Below are 17375 nucleotides of genomic sequence, written 5' to 3'. Positions count from 1 at the left end.
ATCATCAACAGGGCTGGAGAATACAGGATTTTGGTAATTCTGAACTGAAATTTTTTTGTATTGATTCAGAGGCCCTTTAGCAGGGCAGTGTTAATCAATGAATCACAACCATTTTCAGGAGGGGAGGGCTCACACGTGCATCCCAACATCCTTGCACGATCGTTTGCTCGCCGTTCTCATCCATGTAGTGTTCCCCAGCATCTGGCACAATGTAGGCACTCGATAAATACTTATGGATGAATGCGTTTAGCCTTCACCTTTTACAGTGAGTTGCCACAGCTCTTGTAGCCATCTTAGGGGCCCGCCTAAAGACACAGTCCCAAGAGCAATGTTACCTGGTGATACTTCTTGAGGATGTTGTGCATCTCAGCCACGTCTTCGCTGGTGATGGTTTTGATGATGTATCGCTTGTCGTACGAGATGTGGAAGCGAGCACCGCTGCGGGCTTGGGAGTCGTTGGGCAATGGGGCGCTCCTCGTCAAAGAATTCTGGTCCATCGGGGAAAAGGGAGAAAGGAAATGGGTCAACGGCCAAAGTTCCATGATTCACAGCTTGACTACTTTCACTTGCATTTGGTTTTGGCAAAACTAATGGGACCGACTGCTGTGTGGCCCTGGGCAAGTCACTTCACTTCTCTGTGGAGTTACCCCACCTTATAAATGGGGATTATGACTATGTCCTATTTGATAAATTTGTGTTTACCCCAGCGCTTAGTATGGTGGCTGGCACATAGTAAGCGCTTAATACCGTAAAACAACAAAACCAACTCTTTGGACTTATAGTGTCAGTTTTCTCAGGACTGATCACCAACCAGTGCCCGATCACCAACCAGTGCCCTTTGCATTGGAATGCGGTAAGAGAGGTCAGAAGACTAAGGACAGATCGGTGATGCAATGGGGGAAATTAGAACACTGGCGTGGTTATGGACTTTTCTTGCAATCTGGAGCTCATAGCTTAACATCCCCGTGCCTCAGTTTTTCCATCTGTAAAAATGGATACAGTCAGATTATGCTGCCCCTTGGAATTATTTTGGAGAAAATGAATATTAAAAAAAAAAAAGCAAAGTCTTTAAATGTAAAGCCTATGTAGTTGCTGAGAGATAATAGTGGATTTCCCATTCATAGCACTTGAACTGCAACATGTTTGTGAGGAGAGCATCATCAATATCTCTTTACATGTGAATAAAGTAAGGCGAGAAAGTGGAGGACTGAAGCAAGATTAGTATCAGAACTCAGGCTTTACAAATTCCAATCCCCAGTTCCGTTGCAAGCTTCATTGTTCCCATCAGTGATCTGCAAGAGTTGGCTCATGTTTCAGCTTTCAGTTGACACGGTGGCAGTTTTAAAGTGTGAATTCATTTTTGGAGATACAGTAAAATGCCAAGAAAACCCAGGGATCAGGGAGCCCCGACCATCACTTGGTTAGAAGACCTTTGGGTCAAAGGGGAGTTTCACGGTGCAGGGTTGAAGGTGTTCCCCAATCCCTGTAAGTTCCCTCCCACCCTGCCATCCCCACCACTTTCCCCATAGGGGCACCTTCTGCTTGATGCAGATAGAAATGGTGGCTCATTGGAGGTTTTTGAGGCATGGGGAGACGTGTGCAGTATGATGACTTAGAACAATGATGCAGGCAGCAGAATAAAGCAAGGACTGGAGAGGAGAGAGGCTGGAGTGGGTGAGAAAACAGCGAGGAGTCTGGCACAGTAGTTGGGTCGGGATAAGCGCTTGGACCAATATGTTGGCAGTTTGGATGGAGAGGAAGGGCTGAATTCTGGAGACGCTGCGGCCAAGTCCTGTTGCTTCTTCCTCCACAACACATCCAAGATCCACCTCTTCCTCTTCTTCAAAACGGACATCAAGTTTAACCATACAGTCAATCGGTGGTATTTACTGAGCGCCTGCTATGTGCAGAGCACTATACGAAGCACATAGGAGAGTACAACAGAATTAGCAGACATGTTCCCTGCCCATAAAGAGCTTAAAGTCTAGAGTTTAAGTACTAACCCACCGCAATCATGAATACACAGATATATCTTTATCTCAATCAAGCAATCATATTTACTGAGGACTTGCTATGTGCAGAGTACTGTACTAAGCCCTTGGGAAAGTGAAACAGAATTAGCAGACATAATCTACAGCTTACAGTCTGGTGTATTGGCTATTATTGCCTCCTCTATGTAATTTATTTTAGTTTATTTATGCCTTTTCCCCTAGAATATAAGTTCCTTGAGGGCAGGGACCATGTTTCCGAATTCTATAGGACTGTCTCAAGCTCTTAATGATAGTAATTGCGGTATCTGTTAAGCGCTTACTAAGTGTCAGACACTGTACTAAGCGCTGGGGTGGATACAAGTATCGGGTTGGACACAGTTCCTGTCCCATGTGGGGCTCTGTCTCGATCCCCATTTTACAGATGAGGTAACAGAGGCACAGAGAAGAGAAGTGACTTGCCTAAGATCATACAGCAGAAAAGTGGCAGGTTGAGATTAGAACCCTCTGACTCCCAGGCCGGTGCTCTATCCATTACGCCGTGCTGCTTCTCCAATAATTATGGTACTCGTTAAGCGCTTACTATGTGTCAGGCACTGTACTAAGTGCTGGGGTGGATATAAGCAAATCAGGTTGGACACAGTCTCCATCCCACTGGGGGCTCACAGTCGCAATCCCCATTTTACAGATGAGGTAACTGAGGCACAGGGAAGTAAAGTGACTTGCCCAAGATCACATAGCAGACAAGTGGCGGAGCCGGGATTATAACCCATGACCTTCTGACTTCCAGGCCGGTGCTCTATCCACTGTGCCACGCTGCTTCTGGTCGGCACACAGTAGGAGCTCGATAAGGACTATCGATTGATCAAGTGGCACTGGAATTACTCTGCCTAGCCTTCTACAGCCGCATCCCTGAATGACTGGAAGTATACAACGGTGGCCCGCTGGGGGGGCCATGACAGACTGCGGTGTACCCGGAACTGTAGTCAGTGTCGGCTTAATGAGGTCTCACTGACGTTCACCCTGTCAGGTAGAACTAATTTGATTTATGTTCATCTCTAACCCAATGCACAAACCTCAGATGAGTTAGAATATATGTTTTTCCTCCCAGTCTCCTCAAGAACGGTAGACCAGTATTTTCTTTTCCTTGGCCAGGAATGAAATCTAGGCCCTAAGGAGGCAATGTATACCCTTGCTGAGAGAACAAGCAAGTTAATTCATCCCACCCGGGTCCTGCGGTATTCTTTAAAAGAAGACCGTTTTGTGCCTGAAATGCAGGTCTCTCTCTTCTCCAGCAACCAAGCTCATTCCGTTTTTGATAAAAATCAACAGGATGTATACATGTCAAGAGTAATAAAAATCGCAGCAGCTTTATGTGGGGAGGTGCAACGGTTAACAGTGAAAAGTTGTCTATATGCTCATACTTGCTGTAGGGTAAAAAACACACAGGCACAGCTACGGCATGATAATTCAGCCGTGAAACCCCATTCCATTTTCAGTTTTCAATAGGGCTTCCCAATACAAATGGAAGCATCTGTCGTGGACCGAGAAATAACTCTGCCTATTATTCTGAGCTTTCATTTCCGCTGCATTTTGCCAAACTTGAAGGGACAATTTTTGTGCAGTATCTACTGATTTTTCAGTGGTAGAAGTTGGCTGGGTTGCTGTTCTCAAGGCAGAAGAAATTTATCAGATAGGCTACTCAGTAGCCTACAGTTCAGCATGAAAGAGTTTACATTAATAAGAGATTAATTTTCAATGATCTTGCTTACTTCACAAAATCTACTCTCTTCTACCTGTTCCTCCTGCTGAAGAGCAAGAATAGAAAATGTACATTTATATTCACCTATTGGTCTTTATGAATCTGTTCAATGATTTCTTTCTGCTAATTGGACTATTTCAGATCATTAAAACATCTGATTTTGTCTGTACAGTCTCAACCTATAGCAGAGCATTAAAGTGCCAATAGACAGCAAAGAAAATGCCAAATTATAATAAACTAAATTAGCTACATAATCCAAACTGTAACAATCTATTTAGTAAAAGTCTACATTAAAATGGATCAAAAACCACATGGAAATGGCTATATCTAATATTAAATCCCAAGAAAACATCAAACTGTCTGATCAGATTCTGTGACTATGATTCTTTTTAAATTTTCCTTCCCTACACATGAACGAAAGTATTAGGAGTTATTCTATTTTTGCTCCTAAATTGGGAAGAGGGTGCCAACACTCTGGAAGACAGGAGCGTGATTCAAAGTGACTTGGACAAAGTGGAAATCTGCTCCTCCAAAATTGGATGAACTTGAATGGGGAAAAGTGCCAGAGAGTACACTTGAGGAAGAACAAGACCCAAGCAGGGTAAATATACGGTGATGCGGCCGGCTAGACAGAAGGAACCACAGGAGATGACGACCTGAGGGTCAGGTGACCTCAAACTTAATATGAATCAGCAACACATCACCCTGATTCAACAAATCGATCCGGTCCTGGGCCGGTCAACAGGAGCATGTGGTGCCCGAGTGGGAAGGGGTCACTCAGCTCTGCTCTCGCTGGTCGGCACCAGGTCTATGATAGATTCCCAGGCCCAGTTCTGGAAATTCGACCGAGGGTCCGGAAAAGAGACTGTACTCACCCATCTTTAGTATGGGGCTCTGCACACAGGCACTCGATAAATACTAGAGGTAATGGAAAAGAGCAATGATAATGAATGGCAGATTGTTGAACTGGTATTGCCTAATGGAAACAGCCCTGGCCTGGGCGTCAGGGGACCTAATAGTAGGAATAATAATTGTGGGATTTAAGTGCTACTATTGCCAAGTACTGTTCTAAGCACTGGGGTACATAAAAGGCAATCAGGTTGGACACAGTCCCTGTCCCATATGGGGCTCCCGATCTTAATCCCCATTTTACAGATGAGGTAAATAAGGCACAGAGAAGTAAAGTGACTTGCCCAAGGTCACATAGCAGACATGTGGGAGAGCTGGGATTTTACTCAGGCAAGTCACTTCACTTCTCTATGCCTCCATCACCTCGTCTGTAAAATGGGGATTGAATCCTTCTCCCCACCGTTTAGACTGTGAGCCCTATGTGGGACAGGGACTGTGTCCAATCTGATTATCTTGTATCTAATCCAGCACTTAGAACTAATTATTTTATATTGTACTCCCTCAAGTGCTTAGTACAATGCTGTGTACACAGTAAGTGCTCAGTAAATACGATTGATTGAACAGTGCTCAACACATAATAAGCGCTTAACAAATACCATCAAAAAAAATTTCAGGAACATGGAAGCCCAACTACTTTGATCGGCCTCGTACATTCTTCATTGCCTTTATAACATTAAAAAAATTCCCATTTGAGGACTGAAATGCAAACAGCATTTCTCAAAGTGAAAACACATCACCAACACGACGTCACATAATTTTTTCTATTCCTGGCACTTCAGATTATGTCTAGATTGATTTTTGTCCACCACATTGCACATATCCCATTTACACCAAATTCCCTGCCTACTGTGCAAGCCATTCACTTATCTCACTCCAGACGGGCTTCATCGGGTTCGTAATTAAACACTAGCTGTTAAATCCCACGATTAGAGGCCGAGCAGTCTAAGAGCACTATAAACTAGAGAGCATTAGAGTTCAACCACATTTAACCAGCCCCCACTGCCTTGAGTAACCAGGCTAGCTTGGCTCCCAGTGGGGAAAGGGTCAGAGAGAGAGAGAGAGAGAGAGACTCTACCTTCCCGGATCCGCAACCCAGCTTCTGAAACAATTTAAAAATAGCAACAGAAGCACGGGCAGGTCTCCCCTCCCCCGCACCCCACCCACCTCCCCGCCTCATTTCTCCAGCACACGGGAAGCCTCAGCATGGGCAGCTCTGAATCAGAATTGGGCTTGTGGCACCAGCGGGATTCATCGGAAATATCCAGACATCTGTGCTTGGCCTCAAGCAATCAGGATACAAAGGTTATACCATACAGTTCAGCACCATCACAGAAATCGTCCGGGCACATAGGGTCCCACCATCCTCCCGAACTTTCACATTCATTCTCGAAATGTTCGTTAACCTGTCAATCTCATTTTCATTCTCCCAGCATAGTGGGGAGGAAAGGGCAGGTATTCATTCATTCATTCATTCATTCATTAGTATTTATTGAGCGCTTACTATGTGCAGAGCACTGTACTAAGCGCTTGGAATGAACAAGTCGGCAACAAATAGAGACAGTCCCTGCTGTTTGACGGGCTTACAGTCTAATCGGGGGAGACGGACGAACAAGAACAATGGCAATAAATAGAGTCAAGATATTAAATGCCTCCTGAGCGAAAACAGCAGCAAAGACAGGTGTGAGCAGCTGGTTCAGGAAGACAGTGGGAGACCATCATGAAAGGGGAAGTGTTTTCTGGGTTCCACCCCAGATGCAAGTAGTTCTGATTAGCACTTGATGGAAGAGAGGTACTAAAATGATTTCCAAAGGACACTCTCCTGGAGATGCTAAGACCCATCTAAATAGAGGCTGAAAGACGGCTTAGGGAATTTGGAAGTGAGTAAGGCACAAAGCGGCCTGAAAATGATATTTCAAATGTTCCTCGCAGCATCAGCAAGAGGACCAAAAAAACAAAAACAGGGCACTTTTGATTGAGAGAAGCAGGCCCTGTATGCCCAGTGACAAACAGGCTCTGTGCCACTAGAGAACAGTTCACTGTCTGGAGAAAACAAGCAGCCCCAACTCCACAATGCTATTTATTCTTCCCCCACAAAGCAAATATTACTCCCCAGTTGGAGGCAGGAGCCTAGGTGTTCTCCAGCCCAGTCTGACAGTTTCTAAACATCAATTTCAAACAATGCTTGAACAATGCCGAGAAAATTCAGATGCACCATGGTCCTCTCAGCGACCTTAACACTGACGACGGCAATAATCACAGAGGGCTCTTCTCGTTTACACTTTTATTAACCCGAGTACAGATATATCGGTTCCTCAGCTGAGGCCCATCCATATTAATCGTGGAAAATGAAACCCCTTTGTGCTGGGGCTGTGGGAGAAAAGAGCTGAGGACACAATCGAGACAGATGGGGGTTGGGGATGGGGGGGGTGGGGGTGCTTAGCAAAAGCAAACAACCCTATGTTGCTGAACATGAGGTTGAGAGTCGTCGTGATCCATGGCAGCAGAGGTAAAGCCGAAGGGTTCTCACTGTTCCCTAAGTATCCCTCGGTGCATCTCACATGAGGAATCGCCCTGCGGGCCTGGCACGTGCATTCTGTCCAGTTGATGAGAAGCAGTGTGGCTTAGTGGGAAGGGCCCAGGCCTGTGAGGACCTGGGTTCTAACCCTGGCTCTTCTGCTGGACTGCTGTGTGACTTGGGGCAAGCCACTTCTCTTCTCTGGGCCTCAGTTCCCTCACCTGCAGAATGGGGATTCAATTCCCGTTCTCCCTCCTTCTTAAGACTGTGAGCCCCGTATGGGACCTGATGATCTAGCATCTCCCTCAGTGCTTAGTACAGTGCTTGCTACAGACCACAGTTATGGTTATTATTACGAGTTCTGAAAAACACCATTCACTTCCTCCTGGCACCTGTCTCACCCTCTGGTTCTACCCCAGCCATTTTTCCTCTGATGAGAGTCTCGTGGAGAGACTTTTCAAGATCCACTTCCAGAATGACAGGAGACCTTTGTCTTCCTCGTTGGCGTTCAGCTCATTCTTGCAATACCGAGAGCCTGAAAAGAAAAAAGAAAAAGAAGTCGGGCCAAAATCTGGATTTTTTTAAATCACAAAAACAAAGCTCCAGAGTCTTCCCTTTCCCCGTGCCAGGTGAGGCTGTTTTTTCCAGTCCATTCCAGCACACACCAGGGAAGTGCCAAGGTTAAGACAGCTATTTTACAAACACACTTGTTCATTAGTGTCCACGGCCAAGGTGAAACGGTCTCTTGGGTGGCCTTCCGTCTGGCCATAATTCTTTTCTAAATCTGTTATCAGACACAGCCGAGCGAGCAGACATTAAGACTGCCTTGGGAGGAACCCCGGATCCCGTTGGATGACACTGAGATGCATCTTAAACCCTGACAACTGCTCTGGGCGAGGGGCGGAAGGGGCCGTTTTCGGCGCCAATCAGAAGGGCAAGAGATTCATTTACATAGGGTCTGGCAGGGACTAGGGCCGAGGTCCAGGGAATCAATCTAGAGCACGTTTCCGGCCAGTTCTCGATAGGTGGATCGGACAGTTTTAATACGACCGAGTGAACTGTCAGAGACACGAGACTGAAATACTGGGTGGGATTCTGGAGACCAGGCCTGGTGACAGAGGAGTGGGAGGGAGACCCAGAGATTGTTGTAGCCTCAAAACTAGTTAGTTACAAAGAGCTAAAGCTCTGAGCAGGTGAAATCCTTGGAGCTCAAAGCTGAAGTGAAAGGGCTGGGGGGGCAGGTGGATCTTCTTCTTATTTTTTTATGGTATTTGTTAAGCGCTTACTATGTGTCAGGCACTGTTCTAAGTGCTGGGGTAGATACAACTTGACGAGTTTGCATACAGTCCCTGTCCCACATGGGGCTCACAGGCTAAGTAGGAGGGAGAACAGGTATTAAATTCCCGTTTTACAGATGAGGGAACCGAGGCACTGTGAAGTGAAGCTACTGGCCTTAGAACCCAGGTCCTCTGACTCCCAGGCCTGTGCTTCTTCCTCTAGGCCATGCTGCCTATTTGATGATGATGATGATGTTATTGACCAGGCCTCTTGGCACAGACATAAGGACTGATCATTAAAGTGAGGCCTTCGGTGGGTCTGATGAGATTCTCACATTCACTGTTTTTCATTTTACGGAAGTGGGGATATATTTACTTCTCTGTGTTTTAGGGGTTAGCTGCCTAAGGCCGTGAACTCCCGAGCTCATGTCTCAGAAGAGATCAATTCCCAACAGGGATGTCAGGATTAAACTGATAAAACGAGACCGGTTAAGATCATGATATGCCCTACCAGGAAAGAAAAACAAATTGGCCACAAAATTTCTAAAAAAGCAAGTCATACAAGCAAGAGAAGGAAAATACCTGTAGGACTCGGCACCTCCAACTTGGTCCCAATTCTCAAGTGTCTCTTCCTTTCCCAAAGCCTCTGCTGGGAAGGTTGATCTGTGCTTGAACTGGGATGATCCGAAGGACACAGGAGAGGTGGGTGTCAGCTGGATGGTCGGGGTCAGAGACGGTCTCTTCGCTCACCGTAAGAGCATGTTCTCCAAAGCGCTGTGTACTGTGCCTGTCTATATGTACTGTGCCTGTCTATACCGACCCTTCATTGTGTCCATGTTCTTGCCCACAACCCCTCTATAACGTAGAACAAGTCAAAAGCAGGGACCTTTTCTCCTCAAGGGCAGGTCTTTCTGTACCTACAGGCCAGCCTTCCCTCGTTAATAAGAATAATAATTGTAATATTTGTTAAACGCTTACTATATGCTAAGCACCGTACTAAGTGCTGGGATGGATACAAGTAATCGGGTTGGACACAGTCCCCGTCCCACATGGGGCTCACGGTTTTAATCCTCATTTTACAGATGAGGGAACGGCGGCACAGAGGAAGTGAAGTGACTTGCCCAAGATCACATAGCAGACAAGTGGTTGAGCTGGGATTAGAACCCAGGTCCTTCTGACCCCCAGGCCCATGCTCTATCTACTAGGTCACACTGCTTTCCTCACTAAAGCCAGTCCCTTGCCAGTTCTGGCAGTCCAGGTGCTGAACAATCATTTAGGATGAGTTCTTCCTGGGTCAGAGACCTCCAGGAACTATGGACTGTCTGGTAAGGCTCCTGGGGAGGGGGTGGGTGTTGATGATCAGCCCTGAGGATCCGCGGCCCAGAGGGGACGGACAGTGAGGCCAAGATGGGGAAATTTTTATTCCCACATTGCACTTCAATCAAGCAATCGGTCATATTTATTGAGCGCTTATTGTGTGCAGAGTGCTGTACTAAGCGCTTGGGATAGTACAGTGGGACTATATAACACACACATTCGCTGCCCACAGCGAGCTTACAGTCTATAGGGGGAGACAGACAATAATATAAATAAATAAAATTACGGAGATGTACTTAAGTACTGTGGAGCGGAGGGGGTGTGGGGGGGCAGCAGGTGAATAAAAGGAGCAGCAGTTCAGGGCGAGGCAGAAGAGAGTAGGAGAAGAGGAAATGAGGACTTAGTCAGGGAAGGCCACTTGGAGGAGATGTGCCTTCAATAAGGCTCTGAAGGTGGAGAGAGTAATTGTCAGATAATTGTCTTTAAGCAGGTTGGGATATGGTTTGATTAGGGTTCATTTTCACCTTGTTGTTTTCCATTCTGATTGATGAGATTCTGTCAAATGACTCCAAATGGCCAAAGCAATTTTCCCCTCATTCATTTTTAATGGCTTGATAGTGCTAATCTCTGGGAGAGGTTTCGTTGGTTTGTCCGTGGCTGGCAGAGTCCGGTACCAGATCTGCTCCAGACAATACGTCATGAGCGATGAGATTTGTTTTTTGGGGGCAGGTGACATTTCTAATTGGAAACATATTGCCTTTTTTCCTCCAGAGAAGGATTAATGGTGCTAGTATCCCTCTCGCCATCCCCTCCAAGTCGGCAGTGGAAATGTTTATCTCCACAGTGGGAGGCCCAAGATTAGCCTGACCCTCCAGGAGGGGAGGTGGGATTTAAAGGTCAATTTAATTAAATCATCCTCATCACCAATCTTTTAGACAGCTCATGAAAATGTCATGATTTAGTAACTGGTCCTCCAACCTTCGCTTTCCCCACTTCTCACCACCCCCCTTTTTTTAAAAAATCTCGACCCTTTGATCATTTTAGTATCAGGTTATAGATGTTCCCCATTGATGTTCTTCTTATTTCCTCCTTCACCATGTAAGCTTGAAGTTCATCGAAAACCCTCTCGGCTAGATCTGTTCAAAAATAGTGTTCCTTTTTAGAAAGATGAAGGCCACCCATCCATTTTCTACTTTGCTGCGATAAAACATGGCGGAAGTTAGAAAAGGGCCAATGCTTGGTCAAGCTCAAGAGTGCCAATCATATAGCCCAGAGGTATTCAATACAAATTTATTCTGTCAGTGAAACCTGGGAGATCTAACTAGTCACAGGTTTAGAAACTAGGGTAGAGTAATAAAATTTATCAAGTGCTTATTATGTGCCAAACTCAAGTGCTAAAGATTCAAGATGAGAAGATCTCATCCTCCCTGTCCCTCAGTCTAAAATGGAGGGAGAACAGGTGTTTCATCCCTTCTAGACTGTAAGCTTGTTATGGGCAGGGAATGTGTCTGGTAATTATGTTGTATTGTACTCTCCCAAGCACTTAGTACAGTGCCTCTGAAACAGTAAGCGCTCACTACGTACCACTGATTGATTTATCCCCATAGAGGTGGAAACTGAGCACAGGGAAGTTAAGTGACTTGGCCAAGGTCACGCAGCAGGCAAGTGGCCAGGCTGGGACTAAGACCCCAGTGCTATGCTCCTTCCACTAACCATGCTCACAGACATTCATAGACATTCAGGTGGATGGCAGTAGGTGCCAGGCCTAGGACTAGGACTAAGAGGATGGTTATTTGAGGGTCACAGCCCATGATTTTGTGAGCCCAAGTCCACCAAGCTGACCCTGACACACACATAGAAGAAAACCAGGTCCTTGAGATCACAACTAGTCCCAGTGCTGGAATGGTGGTCTCTGATGAGTCAGTTTTGGTCAGGAAATGTAGCGGTCAACCTTGGCTGGCTCTGGGTGCATGAAGGTGTTCGCCTCCTCTGGTCTGGAAAATCTGAGTGTGCAAACTAACTTTCTGCAACAGCTGTGTGGTTTTCTGGCTGGGAAACTCAAATGTACAGGAAACTTGGGTTCCGAGCTAGAAGGAGCTGGTGGTGTGAGGGTCACCACCAGTATTTGCTTGGTGAGGGTGAGGGGGGCATAAAGAGAAAGGAAATGAGGTGTCCTCTAACTTTCCCCCTTTGGTAGATGCCGACAGGCTTGAGGAATCACCACACCAAGAGGGAATGGCACCTGGGAGGTCGAACGGAAAGCAAAATGAAGGAGGAAAGACAGTCTCTTTGTGCCTTGGAGTTGAACTTGGAGCAATACTGCATTGTCATACAATTTGTATCTTTAGGAATATGGTTACAGCTGGGAAAAACAAACACGATCAGTGTTATTTGTTGGGTGGTTAATAATAATAATGTTGGTATTTGTTAAGCGCTTACTATGTGCAGAGCACTGTTCTAAATGCCAGGGAAGATACAGGGTAATCAGGTTGTCCCACGTGAGGCTCACAGTCTTCATCCCCATTTGACAGATGAGGTCACTGAGGCACTGAGAAGTTAAGTGACTTGCCCACAGTCACACAGCTAAGTGGCAGAGCCGGGATTCAAACCCATGACCTTCAACTCCCAAGCCCGTGCTCCTTCCACTGAGCCACGCTGCTTCTTACTGTGTAAGCGCTTAATACAGTGTTCTGCACACAGTAAACACTCAATAAATACGACTGAATGAATGTGTGCAGTGCACTGTACTGAGTGCTTGGGAGAGTACAATGCAACAGAGTTGGTAGATGCATTCCCTGCTCACAACAAGCTTACAGTCCAGGAGACAGATATTCATATAAATAAATAATTTATAGAGATATACATAAGTGCTGTGGGGTTGAGGATGGGGTGAAAACCAAGTACGCCAACCATTTTTTATGCTGTTACGTGCTTACTATGTGCCAGACACTTTACAGGTTAATCAGGTTAGACACAGTCCCTGTCTTAGGTGGGGCTCACAGTCTAAGGATTGGTCAATCAATCAATGGTATTTTTTGAGCACTGTACTATATGCTTGAGAGAGTACATTATAAGAGTCAGTAGACACGTTCCCTATAGTCTAGAGGCTATATGAACTCATTCCAATGAAAGCCTCTTGAGGGCAGGGACCATATCTCTTACTTCCACTATATGTTTCCAGGCATGCAATAGGTGCTCAGTAGAGCTGAAGATGAAGTCAGAGCTACCTGGAACATGGCATTGGTAAAAAAAAAAAAAAAAAAGTAAGTTCGAGGTTGGACAATATGATATCAGTTACTTCAAGGTGGACTCAAGGTTAGCCCAACCTTGGTCACCCCTTTAGTAACTGGTACCCAGGGCTGGAGCACTTGTACAGTGCCTGGCAGATAGTAAGCACTTAACAAATATTCATCTTTTATATCTCTCTATATCCACATCCATCTACCCATAGTATATATATGTTTTCTGTCTGGTGAAGTGACACAAATCAAGACCATTTATCCTCTTCAGTTAATGTAAATCCCTCAAAGATTAATGCTAGCTATTGGAATGACCTAGCCGTCATATTGATTTACCACTCCCTGTTGAAGAGAACGAACACTTTATGAAGCAAGATGGTCACAACAAAATGACCTGGTAATAACAACAGCAATAATGATAATAATCACTGTGATATTTGTTAAGTGCTTACTACGTGTCAAGTACTGGACTAAACGCTCCAGGACTGGGGACCAGATATTAAAAGTCTGACCAAGGTTGGGCTGACCTAGAGTCTACTTTGAAATAATTGCTATCATATTAGCCATCCCAGTACTTACGACATAGTCCTTATCCCACATGGGTGCACAGTATGAGGGGGAATAAGTATTCAGTCCCCATTTTACAGGTGAGAAAACTGAGTCACAGAGTAGACAAGTGACTTGCCCTAGAGCATACAGCAGGTGAGTGGCAAACCTGGGATTAGAACTCAGGTCCTCTGACTCCCAGGCCTGGGCTCCTTCCACTAGGCCCCACTGCTAGGAGAAGCTCTACACAAGGAAAAGCTACACTCATTTTCAAAAACAGATGTGATTTTACCTCAGATTTCCCCTCTAGAAGTATTTTAATAGTCTATAAATCGTATTTATTGAGCACTTTCTGTGTGCAGAGCACTAAGTGCTTGGGAGAGGTGGTAGAGACATTCTCTGCCCACAACCCTCAGCCCTTAACTATCATGGAAGACTTGCTTCAATCCAGGCAACAAGTCTAGATTGCCAATAGATATTAGCTCCCAAAGCTGTGATTCCCTCTGAAGGCCTGTGGTTCTGAATGAGGTCTGCAGTCAGCCCCGTCTCCCAACTTCCAATCAGTTCATTCAACTGTATTTATTGGGCACTTACTTTGTGCAGAGCACTGTACTAAGCACTTGAAAAGTACAGTTTGGCAACAGATATCAATCGATCGATCAATCAATCAGTCACTATTTATCGAGCACTACCTGAGGGCAGAGCCCTCTACTAAGCACTTGGGAGAGAACAATAGAGTGGGTACATAGAATCTTTGCACTTAGGAGATTATACAGGCTAGTGGAGGCACTTACATTATGACGGGTCACCCCTTGTATTGCAAGAACCCTCCTCTCTCTTTACACTTCTCTCTACTCCTATAGTAAACAGGTTGGGGACTGAGGGCCCAAAGCCACTCTCTCAGACTGAATCTGAAAATTTCTCTGAGGCCTCCTTTCCTTCAGCCCCAAGACACTATTTTTTATTTTGGGATGGGGGGGATAAAATGGTATTTACTAAGCGCTTACCTTGGACCAGGCACTATACGAAACACAAGCTAATCAGGTTGGACACAATCCCTGTTACCTGGGGTTCCCAGTCTGAGTCTGAGGCAGGATTCATTTGATCCCCATTTGATGAACTCTTCAAAACCCCCTTTGCCATTTGAAACATCAAGCTCTGGGGACGAATGGTAATTCAGAGGACCAAAATGCAGAGCTGGTTGAGGATCTACATGGTCTACAAATGATTAATTACACTTGCAATGAGCTCTTACATTAAGAGTTCAACAGGAATGCCAATTAGTTATCCCTGGATCACGCCACCAGTTGTCTAATTGCCTCTAAAGTTTGAAGTCAGCAACTTCCTCTTTCTAGTCCAACACTAACTTACCCAGTTTTGTTTCTAGGGCTGCATAGTAGGGAGAAAAACTCTCACAATTCAGGATTTGAGTGACTGATTTGGCATTTTTGGAAGTTCAGCTAGGGTTAAGGAGGCAAGGGGGAAACAGATTCTCCTAAGGAGCTCAAATAGATGAAATGCATGAACAGAAAAGGCCATTTTCCATGAACTACTTTCTCTAAAACAACCAACCTACTTTCACATGCTACATCTTGAATGTAATTCAGCATCTAGGAAAAAAACAGGGACTATGCCTTTCCCTGTTCCTGAAAAATCTTTTTTTAAAAAAATCATCCCTTACTGATAAAACTCACTTTATTGCCCTAAGCCTCAACTATAAATTGTTCATCAGCGACCCTTTTTGATGAGGAAACAGCTCCCTCTTCCCCTGCTGCTTTCATTGCAGAATTCAAAAAAAGAAAAACCCAGATCCTATCCTTGGTGAGCATTCTGCTCTCTTCCCTTTGTCTCTGTGCACACACAGATACCGGCAGAAGCAACGAGCAAGCCTTGTTCTTGCTGCTGGCTGAAAGTGGAAACGTGGCGCTATTCCATAAAGTGGAAATATCCCAGGCTACCTGGGAGAGTCCAGTAACACAGCAGCTGCCGCTGCCTGAGTGAACTCATCAACACCTGGCAGAAGCCAAGGTCTACTAGGTTTGACTACAAAATCACACACGCTTAACAAATGCCATAATTATTATTAGTAGTAGTAATAAGCACACAGTAGATATCATTTATTGATTGACTGACTAAGTCACCAGCCCCCAATGTTCTGAACCAGCCCACTCCCTGTCCCTCAGGCTGGGTGAGTAAATGTTGGTTGGTTCATCAGAAATTCCCACCCCAAGAGCCGGCGTGTGAGAAACAGCAAGGACCAACTCTGAATTAAAGTTTTCTCTGTTTTCTCAGTTCTCCTGTTCTCCCTCCTGCTTAGATCATGAGCCCCATGTGGGACAGGGACTGTGTCCAACTGGATTACCTTGTCTCTATCCCAGTACTTCGATGAGTGCTTTTTTTATGGTATTTGTTCATCGCTTACTGTGTGTCAAACACTGTTCTGAGTGCTGGGGTATATACAACTCAGTTAGTTTGGACACAGTCCCTGTCCCTCATGGGGCTCACAGTCTAAGCAGGAGGGAGAACAGGAGAACTAAGGCCCAGAGAGGTGACTCACCCAAGGTTACGCAGCAAGCAGTTGGCAGAGCTGGGATTAGAAAACAGGTCCTCTGACACCCGGGCCCATGGTCTTCACACTAGGCCACGCTGCTTCTTGGCACATAGTAAGCCCTTAATAAATATTATCATTATTTGAAGTAGCCTGTGAGTTTGGAGGCAAAATGGATTACCAAGCATTCACAGAAGAAGCACTCACTCACCCCATTCGTCTCGTCATATTGCTTCCACCAGTACTCCTATTCTGCCACACTCACTTAGGGTGAGAGCCTAGAAGTCAGAGTTAGGCCCCTCGATATGCAAAAACAAATACCAATTCAGCAACATAGATAGAACACCAATCCTTTTATTTTTTAATTCAGAGCCAACACATTAAATAAAGTAGTGACAACTATTTCTCACAAGTCACCGAGGAACAATAAGGAAGCCGGCTCCGAAATAACGAGCAATTTTGCAGTGAGTCTTCTCCCTAGCACACCCATGCCTGGCTACAGCACTGCTGCTGATTTTCCACAAACAAGCACCTCAGTAAACAGAGCGAGGTTAGAAGGGTGCGAGAGGGAGGGAAGGGAAGAAGGGAGGACGTGAGGAGAAATCAGCAGTGTTACCAAAGAGAAGAAAAAAATTCACTATTCTAATTATATTATATTAATTATTATATTATAATGCATATTATAATGCTCCTGGATTATAAATATTAGAAAAATGAAATTTTGCCTAACCAGATGTTTATAACATAAAAAAGATAGAAAACACAGCCCTGCTTATTAAATCATTTTTATCTGTGAGAGGACCTTTGCTACAACATACGTATCTTTTTATCGTTTCAGTCACATATTATTGACACGAGGGCTAAGCTGATGTTTGAATTCCACTTTTACTGGAATGATTAGACTTGAAATGCATATAGTAAGGCAAAAAATCCTTCACAATGAATACTAAAAATTTGATGATGTAAAAAGATAATTCATTTCATATTAGTATTAACAGAAAAATGCAAGCTCACAGGACAGTGCTAAATAGAAACCAGCCTCCGACTAGAACCCCGATGTACCAAACACTTGGAGCTGCTGTTTATACATCGGGGTCTCACTGCCCTTTCAGCACTAGTTCAGGGTTGAAAGGTGATGCCAAGGGGCCCTGAGGCCTCAGAGAGGTGAAATCTGACCCTTCGGGCCTGCGTGCCACTTTAGTCCAATCCCCCTAATCCTTTAGAGTTTAAAAATAGCATGGCTGCTTCAACTCCATCCCCTGGGAGTCAGGCTG

The 17375-nt window shown here is 45.1% G+C and overlaps 1 protein-coding gene across 1 annotated transcript in view; it reads right to left on the bottom strand.

Annotated features, from left to right (window-relative positions):
• Window positions 1-17375, bottom strand: part of PIP4K2A (phosphatidylinositol-5-phosphate 4-kinase type 2 alpha) — a 153398-nt gene that overhangs the window by 38760 nt on the left and 97263 nt on the right. The window contains exon 4 of the mRNA XM_029077738.2: window positions 336-488. Coding sequence (XP_028933571.1) covers window positions 336-488 — 153 coding nt within the window. The remainder of the gene's footprint in view (window positions 1-335; window positions 489-17375) is intronic.

The sequence above is a fragment of the Ornithorhynchus anatinus genome, chromosome 13 (genome assembly GCF_004115215.2).
Source record: "Ornithorhynchus anatinus isolate Pmale09 chromosome 13, mOrnAna1.pri.v4, whole genome shotgun sequence".
NCBI lineage: Eukaryota > Metazoa > Chordata > Mammalia > Monotremata > Ornithorhynchidae > Ornithorhynchus > Ornithorhynchus anatinus.
The sequence above is the reverse complement of the archived record's forward strand: the minus strand, read 5'-3'. Positions and strand labels throughout refer to the sequence as shown.